Source organism: Coturnix japonica, chromosome 4 (genome assembly GCF_001577835.2).
Source record: "Coturnix japonica isolate 7356 chromosome 4, Coturnix japonica 2.1, whole genome shotgun sequence".
NCBI lineage: Eukaryota > Metazoa > Chordata > Aves > Galliformes > Phasianidae > Coturnix > Coturnix japonica.
In genome coordinates this window covers 41400685-41418116 of record NC_029519.1, presented here as the reverse complement: position 1 = coordinate 41418116, position 17432 = coordinate 41400685, and the positions used below count along the sequence as shown (strand labels likewise).

At 43.9% G+C, this 17432-nt stretch overlaps 1 protein-coding gene across 1 annotated transcript; it reads right to left on the bottom strand.

Moving 5' to 3' along the window:
- Positions 1–413: 413 nt before the first annotated feature.
- LOC107313488 (glycerol-3-phosphate acyltransferase 3) lies at positions 414–16845 on the bottom strand. Its single transcript, XM_015861802.1, has 12 exons — positions 16614–16845; positions 10402–10474; positions 6619–6889; positions 6075–6149; positions 5514–5603; positions 5205–5298; positions 4685–4800; positions 3485–3540; positions 3019–3104; positions 2625–2753; positions 2024–2103; positions 414–1518 (listed from the first exon to the last, which is right to left on the bottom strand). The coding sequence occupies exons 1-12, from the start codon at positions 16755–16757 to the stop codon at positions 1392–1394; spliced, it is 1341 nt and encodes a 446-aa protein (XP_015717288.1). The 5' UTR covers positions 16758–16845; the 3' UTR covers positions 414–1391.
- Between the last annotated feature and the right edge of the window lie 587 nt (positions 16846–17432).

Below are 17432 nucleotides of genomic sequence, written 5' to 3'. Positions count from 1 at the left end.
GTATCAGGAATGCTTATTTGTAAGTCTATGTTGGAACAGTTTTAAATGTGATTTTCAGTTCTAGTACAGTAACTTTTTCTACTCTGTCTTAAAGTCTCTTTGCTACAGGAAAAGACATAAAATCAACTCACAGTTTGTTACAAATTTAGAAACTCATTTATTTCCAGTTAATTACTTTAATTACCTGAGCCTCCCTGACATGACTTCAAGTTCAGTCTGCATGATGTCTCCTACTCTAGACAGGAAAAACACTAAGCTAGTTTAAAGGGGAAAGAATGGAAAATGGTTAGAAAACAGGTAAGTGAGAGCTCAGCAATAAGTGGTTCTTTATGTTACAGTGACTTAAGTTTCCAAGAAGTAAAACTGCTTTGCTTAAATACTTATAGCAAAAGAACATAAATGCCACACAACACTCATTAGAAATATAGAATTTATTAACTCTTTACATTAAGACAGCAACATATTGCAACTTAGAACGTGCCACTTGTATCATAGATGACTTACAGATCCTCTGTTTACAGCTATTGCTAGCCCAGAAATGTTTCACTGAATTGGAGTGGCTCTTTAAACCTTTCAGTCATTAGCAGCAATTTTTGCAGGAAGGTAGTCCTGAAAATCCACTTCATGAAAATACATCTGTCAAAGCCTATGGTAGCCAGCTGTATAACGACTCTTTATAGTTTGTGGTCTAAAGAAACCAACTTTGACAACAGCAGTGGGCAAGGAGATTGAGGACTGGCTCCCTCCCTTCAGAAACAGTTTTCAATAAAGGCAATTCCATGTTGTAAGGCCACCAAATTCCTCATGGTCTTTGAACTGCACTTTTGGCAAGGCAAATTCCTTCCCTGTCCTTCAAGTTATGTAGTCCTTGCTCCCCTTTCCCTCCTTGCACATCCAGGTGCAAGTTAACAAAAGCAGTCAATATTACAGTTCTGACATCATCCTAAAACACTGAAGAAACCCACAACTAGAAAAGCCTGAGCAACAGAAAAAGAACATTGTTTAAAGCTTCCAAGAACCACAAACAATAATTATCCGCACAACCAGTGCCCTGACATTACTCAGTGTACTCCCCTTTATTCTTACAAGCTCAGGAGAAAGGTGGTGGGTTTTTTTGTTTTTTTTTTTAACCCCTTTAGTCTTTCAACTCTTCACATGTTCTGCAGGAGAATACAAGGACTTACAGTGCCTTATTGCACAAAAATTCAGAAGAACAAGGAAGTGAAAAGAGACAAGGAGACACTGCTGTCAACAGGCTCTGCACCAACCATACAGAGAACATGTATACACAAAAGGGATTTTGTTGCTTTGTTTTTGTGTTAATTAAAAAAAAGAAAAACACTATTCCTGCTCAGGCTGGTTGCAAAATACTTGTTTGTAAGAACCACCTTTCAATCTGACTCTGTTCCTGCAGACAGACTTCCTTGTGATCCATTTCTCACTAACATCTTGCTGTAGTTTTTCTGTTGTTCTTCCTTGAAACTATCTTTGACTTTTGCTCGTTTCAGACCTCCATCCCTGCAACAGAGAAAGAGTGAAGAATAAACCACCATGTCTGCTGTTTTTTTTAATTCCTATTGTCAAACTACACATCATGTCAACTAATTTAGTCAACTCTAGTCTTAACATCCAACATCTTGGAGATTGTTCTCAACTTCTACACTCAGTTTTAAGCATTTTTTTCTTTGTCTCTCTAAGCAGTAAGTACCTTAATTCTTAATGTATATGTAGTCCAAGTGTAGAGCTCATTTATTAAAGCAGTCTGATCTGGCACTGTCAAAAAGTCCCAACTAAGATACAAATCTTAGCCCATTTGAGGCACTATTTCCTTATAGCTGAAACAGCTCACCCCTTCTCCATCGCTTTTTTTATTAATATACATGTATGTGACTGTTACAGTTACTCCCTTGTATTCTCCCAAGTAAAATGAAGTTAGGTGCACTTCTCAATCAGAAACATTTAACAGCAGAAGCCTACAAGTTCAAGCAGTCCATGCAGCCTTAACAAGGATGCTACCACTTACCAGGGAAGTTCAGTCAGTCCCCCTTGGCGAGCAATGGCTGACCTTACTCGGTTGGCAAACTGAACAGCGTCTTCTCCTTCCTTTGAGTGTTTTAAGTTGAATCAAAACAGAGAAAAGTAAATTCAAACAGACCTCCATCACAGTCATCTGCTTCAAATTAACTCTGTACCCAGTAATCCCACCCTCCTCATGCCAACATAACCTGAGGTTTCTATAGGATAAACATTTAGATAATTTTTCTCCAGAGTACTGAAGTTAAGGGAAGTTTTGCTCCAAAAGCACAGATTAATAGAGGGGATAAGGTTTTAAGCTACAGATGCATCATAAACTACAGCTTGCATTAGTAGCAATGCTATCATACACAACAGTTAATTTACCACTATTCTTTGCATCTTTAGTACAGCAATGATAGTATCAAGCTGCATTCTACATCCAGCAAAGATTCTCCCAATATTTCAGTACATCTGGAAAAGCTAAGCCCAATCATTTATTAAACTAACCACCAATAAAAGCCCTTTACAAAACAGTTTTGGAGACATGGAGTAGACAGGGGTTTTGGAGAAGAGGGCAAAGAGACACTTGCAAACAGTGATGATCTTACATTTCTAACCATCGGAGGCATGTACCACACGTGGCAAACAATGGCCCAGCTGGTCATTATTCGCAGCAGGTAGCTGACTATGTTATATTTGCTGCTGTTCCAGAATGCATCTCCAAACTGAGGATCATACTGCAAGGGATCACAGGTAAAAGAAAGATGAAAACACTCTTTACCCCACAAACTGCCACAGTCTGTCTTAAGTGCAAGGTGGATGCTTTCAGCCACAGGCCAGGCTCATTCCAGTCACTTGCAAGCCAGGAATCAACCACAGTGAGTAACCAGTCACCAAAGTTACTGTGCTTTTCATTTGCAGCTCTGAGACAGCTTCCCACCACCCTGACAAAAACAGACCCCAAATCATTTTCAAGCTGAACAGCCAGACACTTTCCCATACCTTGATTGCAACAGGATAGATTGTCCCTCCTATTTCAAAGCTGCCCTTCTTGAACATCATCACAGATGTATTGTTTATACAGGTGCCTGCCCAGAAGATAAAATTAGTATTTCACAAAGCCTAACACATTTCAGTAGCAACAGCAAGGAGGAGCAAAAGCAGGCACTTATGGGTAAGTTAAGCACCTCTCCCCACTTGCCTTTCTTCCTTCTCTTGTGACTGATTCGCTGTATAAAGCCACAGCATGTGTGAGAGAAAAAGCTCAAGGCTAAGGTTAGATCTGTAGCACAGTGAATAAATATTCACGTGGCAAAGTAAACTGTCTTCTCATTCTTTGGCAAGGACACCCAACAGGCAAAACAGTATTGTATTGCCCTAGGGTAATCTTACATGAAAAATGAATAAAATAATAAAGTTAACCCATCTATGCAGAATTGGAGGGAAAAAGAAAAGTTCAGCTTCTTACCTTCTGGGAAAATTAAGATTGGAAGCTTGTTCTTATCTGCCACATGTTCCCTGAGTCTGTGGAAGCAAAAAGTAAAGTTAAAATAGCTGTTTTTCTACCCCTCTTTCCCCATGCAGGTGCATCAGATTACTGAACACGTTTGTAAGAAACCAAAACTGTTTACTGGACACAAATCTGAACCTTCCCTTCTGTTTGCAACAACATTGAAACATTGTGCAAAGAGCCCTTCATTACTATATACAAATTACTCCAAATAGCAACTTTTCCTGTATGTTACTTTATGAATGGTTGTCACGAAAGCCAACAAATGTACACTAATAGGTCATGACAATTAACTCAATCAAACTCAATTTACAAGAAGTGTCTTAGAGCAGGAGAAAACCTTCATGGGCTCTGCCATACTTGTTGGAAGCTCTTTTTCAGACAGGTAATTCCCCACACACTTCACCTACACATTAGCAAGCAAAGACTTATTTCTAACACCTCCCTTCTTGAATCAAGCCTAGACAGATCCTGCTAGTCCACTTTATAAGCAGAACTCAAGTAAATTTAACTTAGATATAAATGTTGGGACTTTAATAGCAAAGTAGCTGTTAGGATGATAATTTCCCAGATCTGATATTTTGGGCTTGTCTCTTGCAGTTCAAATCCTAATAGAACCTTTGTACCTGAACCATTTCAATCTTTCAAGCAGTTCTTCACTGTGACTCAAGAACCATTCATTTTGGCCACTGTACCAAAGCCCACACAGACAAGCACTTCCAGGTCATTCTGAATAAACCTGATCAGAGGATACCATCTCTTCAACCTACTACAAGAACAATACTCTGTTTCATCCCAGCTTACAGTAAATTGCAATTACAGGTGACTCATGTCCCTATGATTAGGGTTTCTAATTAACACTGCCCATTTGGAACAAAGGCAATTGCACATGCCAAAAGATGACACTTCAACAAATCAACCTTTTTCCTCTCAGAATCTTGAGGTCGTACAAATTCCCCATTTCCCACTGCAACCTCGCTGCCTGCTCATGCTTCTGTCCTTCCACAAACTCACTTCCTGATACGGCTCTCTTCAAAGTTTACTTCATAAACTGGGATCTTCAATTGCAGAAGGATTGTTCAGAGGTGTTCTCTCAAGCACTAGAAGGTACCAGAGTCGCACGAGTATTGCAATTCCCTATTCCAACTCACTTCTCACCTTTTTGTCACTAGATGGCGGTCTTTAATTTCCGAGCGCTCAAACCAGACATGAGGACAGGCCTTCACGGTGGCTCTTTGAATAACTCCCATCAATCCACCATGAACTTGGCCAACCTGCAGGCCCAGTGAAACATATCAGCATACAAGACCCTCAGAACAGAACAGTTTCCTTTCCTGCATCCCCAACAGATTAGATCATACTGTAAATCATATCTCAGGACTGAGTAGCATATACAAAAGTTATTAAAGTGCATTCACTTGAAAGGATCTACAAGCATGCAAAAAAGCCTCTCAAGTATTTCAAACAGAACCTGAATTGACATTCCCAGAGCAACTTCACCAATATGCAACTTGTAGCCAGACTTCAACATGCTTTATTTTTTTTTTCCTCCAGTGACACATGCTCAAAGTAACCTTATCTACCAACTTTGAAAGCTAAAAGAAATAGTGAACTCATGAACCAATATGCCAGTCTTTCCTTTTCCCATCTTTCCTCTCTGTCATCAGTCTCCTCATACCATTGCATAGCATCCATCGTTGGTCAAAATGATCGCATCTATCGGTGACGTGTGGTTGGCAACGCAAATGCCTCCTTTCTGAGGTTTGTTCTCCCTGCAATTACACGATTTGTTGTTAGACTACCCAGGCACTCAGCACCACATTAAACACACAGTTCTGCAAAGCCATCAGTTAAATCATCACCCAGCATGACATAAACCTGTGGTTCAGGAACAAACTGCCCTCCTCTCTGCACACCCCCCCCAGTTCCTAATAGAACACTCATAAACAAAGGAGCATGACAACAGTTTTAACATTAGCTTGCTCACTTGTTGTGGTAATGGATAGTTCCAGACAGAGCTCTCACAAGGATCCGGGAGCATGTGAGGTGCACCACTTCACTCAGATAGTTTTTCAGACTGAAAGAGAAGACACAGACATCTGGGGCACGCTGGAAAGCAGCTAGACACATGGGGTAAGTTCTTCAGCCTACTCCACATAATACAGGGCTAAAAGATTTTCCTGGAATTCTGGTGTAAGAGGACTATTCCCAGGTCTACCAATCACTACAGCATCTATGTCAAGAGGTGCATCAGGACTTTGGTCTCACCAACGCAAGGCACTTGTGTTGGGATTTAAAGAACAGTCTTTTATTTTATTTTAATTTTAGTACTCTGGGTGAGTATTTATCATGACAGCAAGAAGGGCCCCATCAAAACACTAGCCAAACATGGCAAGCAGCCATCCTCAGCAAGGCATCATTCTTGTGGGTTAAGCAGACTGTCAGTAGTCCACAACATGTAAAACCTGTCCAGTCTCAATCTTGAGTTCTTTGCACTGATGCAAGGCTACATAATTGGCAGTTTGATCCTCACACAGACAGCACTCACCTGCCGTTTGGCAGCTGTCCTACCACTGTTGTCCCCACAATCATTGAGATAATTCCAATGGCAGCAAGAGTAAAGCTACAGAGAAACAGACATAAAAGCCAAGTTCAATTTATATCAGTAACACATTGCAATGGAAAAGGGGCTTCAATGTTCAATGATTCTGCAAATCCTTTACACAGTCAGTTAATTCCCTGATACACAATGCTCAAAACCAAACTAGCTAAGGCAGTAGCATCAGATGCCCTGATGCATGTAGTGCTGCAAGTTTAATCCTGATACTTAGAGTACTGCACAGTTAACATTCACATTTTCAACATAAGTGACTTAGGGAAAGTATTCCATGAAGAAACAATCAACAGACCTCATATACGGTTCTCAGTGCACAAGATAAATGCTTTGAATGGCTTCTTAACAACTGAGAGAGGAGAGTTTAAACCACTTCATCTTCTGTATCTGCCAATTTTTTTTTGGTCTGAAAAAACTGGGGAGGAGCACATTTATGTGATCCCTGAGCAACAAAATCCCTCAGCAGCTGCAAGCTTACCGGAGTGGCAGAAGGAAGCAGTACCGCACTATTACCCCAATGACCCACACAACAGTAAGCCTCAGGCTGACGTAGTGGAAGTTGACATTAGTCCTTGTGAGGAGATTCCAAGAGACCAGCTCTTCAGAGGAAAACCTCTGAGTGACTTCATCTTCCACAATGGCCTCAAACCCTTTTCTGCAGAAATAGAACATGTCGGCGAATTGGAACTCCATTCGATGTAGACCTGTGATTTCTTTCTCCATAGGTGTTTCATCTCTTTCAATGATACCTTAAGGAAGAAAAGGGTAACCATGTGAATAAATACATAAATTATGTATGTCTATAAATTAAACCACTGTTTTTCAGAACTCTGCTTTGGTTTAGGATACAAATCTACTGTCAGAGCTGGACATTAATATTTTTAAAGCTCACTGTTTGATGAGTATTCATTTGCAACTTGAGCTTTTAAAGGCAAAAGTCATGTAAGCTAAATATAAAGATCAAGTAGCTGCTTTCTGGTCTGGCTCATGTAATTGATGACTGAAGAAATCTAGAATAGCATTTAACCAGAACAACCATCCCCTGAGATGCTCAACTATATGACAGAGGTCCAAGTTCAGGTAACCACTCTGTCAGATGCCCTCTGACAAAGTGCATAACTGCTGTGTCGCAAGGTTGAGATAGACGGGTAAGGAGGAAGCATCCAGCTGTTTCAAATTACAAGAGCCTTTCTCACAAGTACACACCCTGCAGGGGTTTAACTTCCCACGAATTCCCAAAAAAGCCTTACCAGCAGAACTCCAGAAATATATTACGCACAACATTCACATTACATCTGATGTGGGATTTACTTCTACTGCACTGTATCACACACATGTGTGAACAAAAGGAGCTCCAAGAAATGCCTCACAAATCTCTGATGTAAATACTGAAAAAGCACCAAGACAGACATCACACTGCAACAAACTCCTAGCACCTTCAGCTCTGAATTCTGCAGCCACAGCTTGCCATTTCATCAAGACCAGCACATTTTCCTATCACTAGCCTATAAACATACAGAAATAAGTGGCACACCCAAACACGCACATGTCCTTCAGAATCTGAATTATGCAAACAGCACTACATTCAGCAGCATGTATTACTTCTGTGTAGCATTTTAAGCACAGATCAGAGCTCAACTTCACATCTCATTCCTACTTTTTCAGCCAGTCCCTTAGAAATGTCAGGGAACCTGACTTCCACACTGCAGACAAGACAGCCCAGCCTCTTGCTCCACACAGCTGCTGGGGTGGAAGACAAGTCACAGCCAACAAGCAGTGAGACTCCAGCACCCAGCACACCAGTAACATTCCTCACACTGCTACTCAGAACCCAGAAAGCTCAGCCAAGCAGCTGCTTTCCCAGCTCAAACTGCCATGAGAACCGTCACAAGGCTCAAGTTGAACACACTGTTGGCACACCACAGCTGTAACCTTTCCTCACCAGCTGCACAGTCATCATCACACCTCTGTGCACAGGCTGCCTTTGGGACAAGGTACTACGAGCAGGATCTAAAGCTATAATGATCAGAACTAAGCACATGCTACTTAAGTAATATGCTTAGCCTCCCAGTAATCAGAAGATGGTATTTAACAGCCTTTAATCCCTTGGCCATAGGCAGAGCTCAGTTTGCCAGGGGTAGCTAAAAGACAGCATTGGGCAGGAATACAGCAAAGATCTTTCTCAACAACACACCATAGCTACTACATTACTCAGCATGACAACACAAGCCCTGAGCCTCTTAGCTCTCACACACTAGTTAGCTAATTACGCAAGCCTCAAACTTCTCACTATCTGCTACTTACAGTACTTGCATATATCTTCTAGTGGATGTCACTTAAGTAACTTTAACAGTGTTTCAGTGTTGTCATACCCATCAATTTGAAGAGGATTGGGTTTTGACCAGCCAGCACTTGTGCTGACAGCTCAGATCTGGCTCCCCAGCTGCTCTGAGACCCAGATCTAAACACCTGCTCAGCCAAGAGCTCTAATACTGGGACCAGCACAGAAGCACACTGCCCACTAAACATTAAACACAAGGTAACGGTCCCAGGTATTTCTTCATATAGCAAGAACCAATCAACATATTTCTTGAGACTCCTCACACACATGGGAGCTGACTACTATTTTTTCTAACAGATATGAAATCCACACAATTTGGGTACTGGAGAGAAAGGCAGTGTCTGCTCAGTCACCTTCTCACTTTCAAGAGACTAAGTGAGATTAGTATTTAAGGTCTTCAAGGTCTTTGAGTAAGCACATTATTCCTCTGCCAGGAAAAATCAGCCCATGCATGTGCAATGTTCCCTTCTTTCCTGACCCATCTCCCAGGAAGGACTGGGTTCTCAGGATAGACAGGAGAGGTACTGCACATTCCCTTCGTATCAGCCAGCACTGGGCACACACGTGTATACACACGTGCAGACCCCTACCTTTACCCCATTTTAATCAGCTACTCAACAATTCATTATCAGCAGAAATTTCTCCTCCCTCAGTAAATATTGCATAATGCAATCAGGCCTGCTTGTATGCTGACACCTCAGCAAATGCTAATACAGGACTGATAGACCTTCACCCACCCCGGTCACCAAGTAGTCTCATCCACATACAGGATCCTAATCATAAGTCAGTCCTTACAAGAGTAGTGCAGAGAAAGCAGTTTAGTAGGAGAGAGAAGATATCTTCTGTGCTTTCCATACCTCCTCAAAAAAGTAGCTCAGAGAAATATGCACTACTTAAGTATTCCCTTTCTAAAGCTTACTGTTATGGCTGCAAACTGACTGAGTGTGCTATCATCAAAGCCTGTTTCAGGCCTGCCATGAAGACAGCACAATGACCAGTGGTTCCAGTATGGAAGTATGCTCCTTTGCAGATGAAACACAACTAATCAGCTCTGCAGCTCCATCCCCATTTTACTCTATCACAGTCACATCAGCTAACTGGTAGAATCAGATAATAACTGACTTGTATACTAAAGGGCAACTCCTCCTGCTTCCAGCTCTGCTGCCAAACAAAGAGAGAGAGACAGAGAAAATGCTGGCACTAAAGCAGTCAAGAAAATACAGCAAATCCATGGGGATACAAAGGCAGTTGGTACCAGGACCAAAGCTACACTCACTGCATACACAGCTCCCACATCCTCTTGTGGCCAACAGACCCAGCATGAGCTACCACAACACATGCACTGTATGGGATAAGATACAGTTGTTGTTTTTCAAACACCACCACATTATTTCAAAATGAAGCTAAAGGAAGAAATATAAAGCAACTACTCAGCTGTCTTGACAAAAGAGAGCAGCAAGAAGCTTACCTGGCTAACAGTGAATTAACTAACTCAAGGGAACGACACTTAACACCAGCACACTAATTAAGAGAAAAAGTATAACAGCAAACACATCCAGTAGTCTTCCAGTAGCACTGAGCTTGTGAAATGCAGTCCACTACACAGTCAGATCTACTCAGATATTACTAGATGTACCCTGATGCTCCCAAGATAGAGGAGCTGGCAAGCAGCCTTGCAAGCTGTAACCTAAACGCAGCTTTCAAGACAAAAGTAGGTTCATATTGCAACTCATATTTCCACTCTGCAGGAACAGTGAATATGCCAGTAGCATTGAGAAATAAGATATACAGTAATGTCCATCCCACTCCTCTACTACTTCTCTTTCTTGAACTCACACATACTTTCCCATTTGAAAAGGGCTCAGTCTGCCTACACCAGCATATTAGTCTTAACAATATGATCTCAGTCCAAGTTCTTACCATTAGCGGCAGGAATCTTCAGTATCTGTGGCTGTGGCTTTTTGACACCTTTTTCTATCCGTATAGTGGCCCACTGTTGAAAAAGAAAGAACTCATTAATTTTCCAAATGTAGTAATCACTTCAGAAACAAGTCTCCTGCAAAGCAACACTTAATAACAGGTTGTAATTTTCAGTCTCTTCATCCGATAATAATCACTGGTATTCCTAAAACCATATATATAGTAACCCTCTGAAGAAACACTGGTGAATATGTCTAATAACAAAAACCACGCAGGTACAGTCAGCACTTTCTGACCCTGCTTGCCAGTCTTCAGAGCCAGCACAGAGCCTGTGTCATTTCAAGCACAGAGCCACCACAAGCCTCTGTCACTAGGCAGCTCCTGGAGCTGAGCTGCACAACAGCCCCAATGAGCAACACAGCACAATGCAACTCATTCTACCAATGCTATTTCACTGTACTGAACTACAAAAAGAGTCCTCAGTGGATTAAGACCAAACGAGGCCTGAACAAGCCAGCTCACCGGGGTTAAACTGTTGGTTTTTTACTGCGTGGTTTGGGTTAAGGAGACTGAAAGAGTGGATGAAGTAACTCCTGCTCTTCTGGACACAAGGAACACACTGATGCTTCTCAGCACCTCTGCCACCCACAGACCTGAGAGGCAGAACCTCCCTGGCACCATGAAACATCTTCTCACTTGCAGTTCTGACAAGGCTGTAGCCAGTTTAACTTATTCTTGGCTTTCTTGACCTTCAGCTCAGTCAGTTCTGTGCAGCACCGTGCAACAGCTCTTCTGTCCATATCAGGTTCCGTTTTTATCAGGTTCACCACAGCAAGCCCTCGGCTGCCCTAGAGCTTGCCCTTCACCCTGGAGCAGAGCTTCTGCCCTGGGTCTACTCCTCTGCACAGCTACTTTGCCAATGGACAAAATGTCCAGCTGAAGAGGACTCACTTAGCAGCTCATTCTGAAGGTAACTGTTGTAGTTCCTTCCCTGTGAGACCTTACCTTATTTATAGAAAAGCTATTACGAAGCTATAAGTGATAGCTTTGTATATTGATCCAGCAGCTCCTACAGAAAAATATGGATATTTTGCTGTTCAGACCTCCACAGCTCCAGCAGCAAAGTCATATTCGTTCACAGCACAAAAGCAGGCTGTGTTAATCTACAAAGAAAGGACTTGAAGCAAGGTAGGAGAGATGGAAGTAACAGGACATCATTTTGGCAATGTGTTTGATTCAGCCCAAAGCTAAACTTGCTGTTTTCTCCTTTTCCATTCAATAAAGCTGTGGGGCATTGGGGATTCGGGTCCTTCCTGAAGGCATTACCTCCAGCACATAACCTCTCAAGACCAGCACTGACAGAACCACTTCCTATATCCCATCTTACTAAATCAAGCCCTCCTCAAACACATCTTCAAAACCTTGTGCTGGCCCACTTTTGCTTTGCAGAACCAGAGAAAAGAGCTTCTCTGAAGCTCAGAAAAAATACACAACTCTCTTTAGATTATTCTCATTATAGAAATCATGTGGTTACAAACTCAGCTCACACCAAAAGAAAGTTTGAGCCCAGCCAAGCACAAGGCAGCAACAACTTGAGGATACAGGCTATTGAGACATGGCTGTGCAATACACTGAAGTTTGCAACATGCCAATATATAGCAATATCCTCTGACACTTCACTTAGCAAAGCAAGTAGTGGACTTTTCCCCAAAGCACATAGAAACCGCAGGGTCACGTAAGCCCACTACATAACCTTCTACCACCTCCTCAGAAGACATTTGTGCTTCCTGCTCAGTCTGACAGTCCACAGGTTCATTTAACTTCAGAAAGCTTTGGCACCCCCAAAGGAGAACTTGAGGGGCAAAGGAAAAGATCAGAGAGGACTGTTCTCTCAGCAGCTGGGCATGGCAACAGCACAGCACCATTACAGATGTTGCACAGAACGTTTCCAGGGACTGCTGCCTTGCACTCCAGCAGGGGAGAGCTGAAGCAACTTCACTTTTGCTGCCAGCTCTCCCAGGAGACTGAGGCACACTTCAGAAAGCCAAGCAGCCACAGCAGGCCATCTTCCTTTCTTGTTCCTTTCTCACACTTGAGACTTCGGGTGCTTATCAGGACTCAGCTTTACCAGCTGCTACTGCAAACTGGTTTCAAATCCTATTAGCTCTTTCTCCCAGGTCTGTCAAACTTCCAAAGACCAGGCACGTGCCAGCAACCAAGCAGCAAGACTTGATTCTAACTCAAGTTTACTTAATGTAATCATGCCACTTATCCTCAGGCACTTGAAATAAAGTGCTGGCTTTGACAACACTTCTAACTTTGATCAAGTGAGAAGCTTGTTTATATCCAACTTGGAAAACAAGAAGCACCACACGCAGCTATGTGAGTCATTTTCCTTCCTCCTTGCCAGCTGGTGATCTGCACCATCCATTGCGACTTCAGCTGTTTCCTATCCTAATGCCCAGCTTCACACCACAAAGAGCTTTCACTACGTAATCTGACTCATCTCACAGAGAGGAAAATACCGCGTGCGCATACTAGAGATCAAAAAGCATCCTGAAAGTCAAGTACGGGCTCAGTTTTCTCAAGCAGATGAGCGAAAAGCCACATGGCAGGTTTCATCCATGTACTGCATTAACACTGACATGAGTGTAGGTGCTGAGTAGGCAGCCCAAGGCATCAGGTGCAGACCTAAGCCTTCACCAGGGACATGGGAGCCAATTTTGGGAAGAAGCATAAAACATCAGATTCTTCAACGTTAAAAATAAGTTGTGTATCTCGTGCTAATTGTTGAACTAGTATGTAAAGCTAAAAATCAGCACAGTGATAAAGTATGCATATAACGCAGATCCAACTCGGTAATGCTGCCATTCATGCTGCTCAGGGCTAATTAGCTTGTGTGCTTTAGTCACACACACTGGCCTGAAGATACCATGCTACATCTCACCAGATAAGAACAGCCTACCAGCCTTCCCTTCAGAACGTCGCCACCTCTTCCTGATAGGAAAGGCTTTTAAGTTTCCAACCCCTGAAAAAGAAAGCACCACACACAGCAAGCCAACAGCCTGTAGGAGATAGTTAAGTGACCTACAGGGGTCATGCAGTACTCAAAAAAAGCCCAATTAGACTTCAGATGCAAAAATAACATCTTAAAATATCGTCTCTGGTTTAGGAGTCGTGTTCACTGATTACTGAAGAGAGATTACCGAACTACTGCAGCTGAATGAAATCCCAAGTCATAACGGTGTTAGAATCACTGCTGTTCCTTTATTTAAAGAGGCTGGAAGGTTACACTCAGCACAAAAGCTGACGTGCTAGTTTAGGTGATCACTCCTTCCTGGAGGCCTTCCAAACCTCAACAGCAACAGAGATTTGAGAGCACCTCCCACACAATGGGAGGCAGGAAATTCTGTGTAAACGAAAACAGCCCTGCAAAAAAAGGAGCAATCATTTCAGAGGGAGGGTGAAAGGTTCCCTGGTTATCTACATTATCTTTTCCTCACCCTCATGAGATGTCTTCGTCATTGCCTCCAAACAGGACAACATAGTCCAGCTTTACAGGAAAGAAGGGGGATCTGCAACAGAAATGCTAAGTAGCTTCTTTTTTACCAGCTCCATGCATTATAACCTTAAGGCAAGATGTGGCTAGAGCTGCTGCTCTTTGTAAGCAGCATTTACTAATTAACAGCATCAGAAACACTGTTGCTCATTTTGCTGTGAAGTCAGGAGCAGTTTCAGGTCAGTGTTGTTGACCAGGAAGATGTTGAATTAATTATTGATACAACCCCTGTGGAGGGTAACCCCAGCTCTAGTAACCTGACCTGCATACAAGCAGCCTTCATTATTAAATCTGTTGAAACCACCCATAAGGACCTGCATAGGACTAGGGCAGCTGAGGTACTTAATTAACATAGCCAAAGAATTGAAGATTTTGCAGTAGATGTGCTAAAACACTTTTCCAGAAGCTATTTCTGGCCTGTCAGCAAGGGTGCATCATCCCTATCAGACTTATCTTCAAGAGCTGCTTTCCATTAACTTCTTCCCCTTCAGAGCTGTCCTCTTAGGTCAGAGTTCTCCACCCAACAGCTCTCAAACAACACCAACTACAACGATACAAAGACCTTCAGCAATGCTGTTAGACATCACTAGTCAGCAAAGGTTGCTTAAAGAAGTCAATTAATTCAACATGAATCAGCAGTCCCACAGTGATTCACAGATTTATAGGCTATGTATTTCCCCTTTCCTTTACTCGCCCTTACACTTAGCACTGCAAGACATAGCTCCTAATCCCAATGGTGGCTTAAAGAGCCAAACTGACACCTGGAGAACTGGGAAAGGAAGACACCCCATCCTACATGGCAAGGACCTACTGTTTGACCAATAGCACCAAAACACCCTTGTTGCCCTAAGGTATATTCTCAACTTTAGGTCCTCTTGGGTAGCTGCAGTGATCTCTAAAGCAAGCACCTTTGCTTCATAGCTACTGTTACACCCTTGCTCAGTGAAAGTGCATTCCCTGCCTGGCAGCATAATAAGCGATTAGAAATTGCTTCTGTTACCAGGGGCCACAGTTACATAATGTTAACACACCTACTACTCCAAGTATCTGCTACGAGTTACCACACTACAGGAGAAAGTAGCGTGGTACTCAAAAGCCCCAGAATTGGAAAGCATTAATGGAGGGGAGCATATGATTGAGACCAGGAAGGAAAGATGTACAAAATTAAAAGCTGGAAGCAACCTGGGGGTGTTTAGACAGTACAATACTCTGGGTTCAATCAACACAGCCCAACAGAAGTACATACTCAACACTGCTGTCTGTACATGCTTAGAATAATGCTCCTCGCTAAGGCAGCTCAGCATGGATAAGAAGCCATTGTGCACCAACTGATCTCCCTCGTCAGTAGTGTCATACCACCAGAACACTTTGATCCTTAAAGCTTTTCCTCTCCCTTTCCTTAGGCCATGCCTGCAGCATGGCAAATAAGCATCACCCCTTCTGAATCAAGTGTAAACAGATCTGTTTCTATAAGCAGACAAAAATACTGTCTCAAGTTCAGCACCATTCTCGCCTTGCTCCATACCACAGCCTCAATGAAAACTGCATGCCACAGGCTCATGTTTGTCTGCCACATTACACATTAGTGTGGATTAGCAGATATACTACATGCTTCAGACTATCTTGTTACTTGGTTCCCAAACTCCAGTGTCCAAAATGACAGAGCTAGTCCCTTGTAACAGATCAGCTCTATCAAAGCACATACATTACCTGACAATACAAGCTGTGCAGAAACGTAGCACCACAAGAGAGGACCATACACAGCCAAAGCAGAGTAACACTATACTTCACAAACAGCAATAGTTCCTTCAATCCAGCCCAAAGAGACAATAGAGGCTGCAGATGTGCAAAGTGCTCTACAGGCCCAAGATCCCACCACTATCTTGGCAAAGAAGAGGGGTTGGCCAGGAGATCCAAGGCTGGAACTGAAGAGGAAGCTGTCAAGAGAACCACTGCAAGGAGTCTCGCTTGTTCAAAACTGCAGCATCCTATGACTCAACACAGCCACTGCTCAGCAGGAAGCCCACAGACTGAATTCAACAGCCAAGGAAGTTTCAGGCAGCACAGCTGCACAAGGCTAACAGCCCTATATTCCCCACGTTCCGTTGTTAACGTTATTTCTGGCACAGAAAAGTCAGATGTGACAATACCTATCTCCAGGGGCTCTTGTAGGCACTACCTGGACCTGGCTCTGTGTCAAGCTGCTGAGCAAGGCGTAGCTGTGAGCCAAGGAACGGGAGACATTTCTCAACAACAGGCCAGCTGCGAGACGTTCTCTCCACGCACACGTTCTGTGGGAGAGGACAATCCACATCTCAAGTTCACCTTGATTCATCTCAGCAGGACGAGTCAGTTTGCTCAGGAAACGAAGCACAGCCCAACCTGGCCGGCTCAGAACCTCACAACCTCAGCCCGGATTGGGAACGGCTACTCTTCACCCTACACCAGCATAAATCTGCCTAAGGCCTCCAGAAAGCACTTAAGGCACGGAAAGCCTTAAAACGTATCCACGGCAGACACGCCCAAGAGCCATCGCTGAAGGACGGGACGAAAGGAGGCAGCACCCCCGGCACAGCCACAGGCCGTACCCGGCCCGCCATGGCGGCCCCACGCCCCCCGCCCCGGGTCAGCGAAGGACGGGCGGGCCGCCTACCTCCAGGGTCTTCACCAGCACCCACATGTAGGCCTCGGAGATGCCCAGCGAGATACCCAGCGCCGAAGGCAGCACGATGAGGGTGATCACCAGACTCAGCCACGCCATGCCCAGCGACAACGCCAGCGAGCCCAGCTCCTCCATGGCGGCGAGCGCCCGCCGGCACCTCCGGCACTGCCACTATCGCCGCGAGCGCGGGCGCCGCCGCCCTAAGGCCGTACGGCCCTACGGCCCGCCCCAAGGCCGTACGGCCCGCCCCAAGGCCCGCCCCCTCCGCACCGCACCGGCACCAGCGCGGTGTGCACGAAACGGGCGGCACCGGGCGGACCGGCCGCGGCATCACGACTGATCGGCTGCAGGGGGCGCGAGGAGAAGGAGAGCACGGAGGTGTCTGCATGGCGGTTGGGGACACAGGGAGCAGGGGGGACACGAGGAGACCGCTCCTCTGTGACAAAGGAGAATGCGTGTGGTTCTTCCATTCCACTTGCCTTAAGGAAGCATGTAACACATCACACCCCCCCCACAAGTTATCCTTGCTGCTGTACCAAAATTATCAGCCTCTCCTTCACTGTCTCTGTGACTGCTCACATCCTACCCCCACCTCACTTATGCTTTTGGAGGCTACAAACAATTCCAAATCCTCTTCCTCCTTTGACATCTTAAACGTGACACTCCTGGCCAAAATAGCACCTGAAGAACATTGCTTTGGCATTTCTACTCTATGCCATTCCAGCGTTGAAACATTTCTATCCTTTATCAACAATCTGTGTTCCTTCTGACTTTTCTCATCATTCCTCAATGTGAAAAATATATCCACAC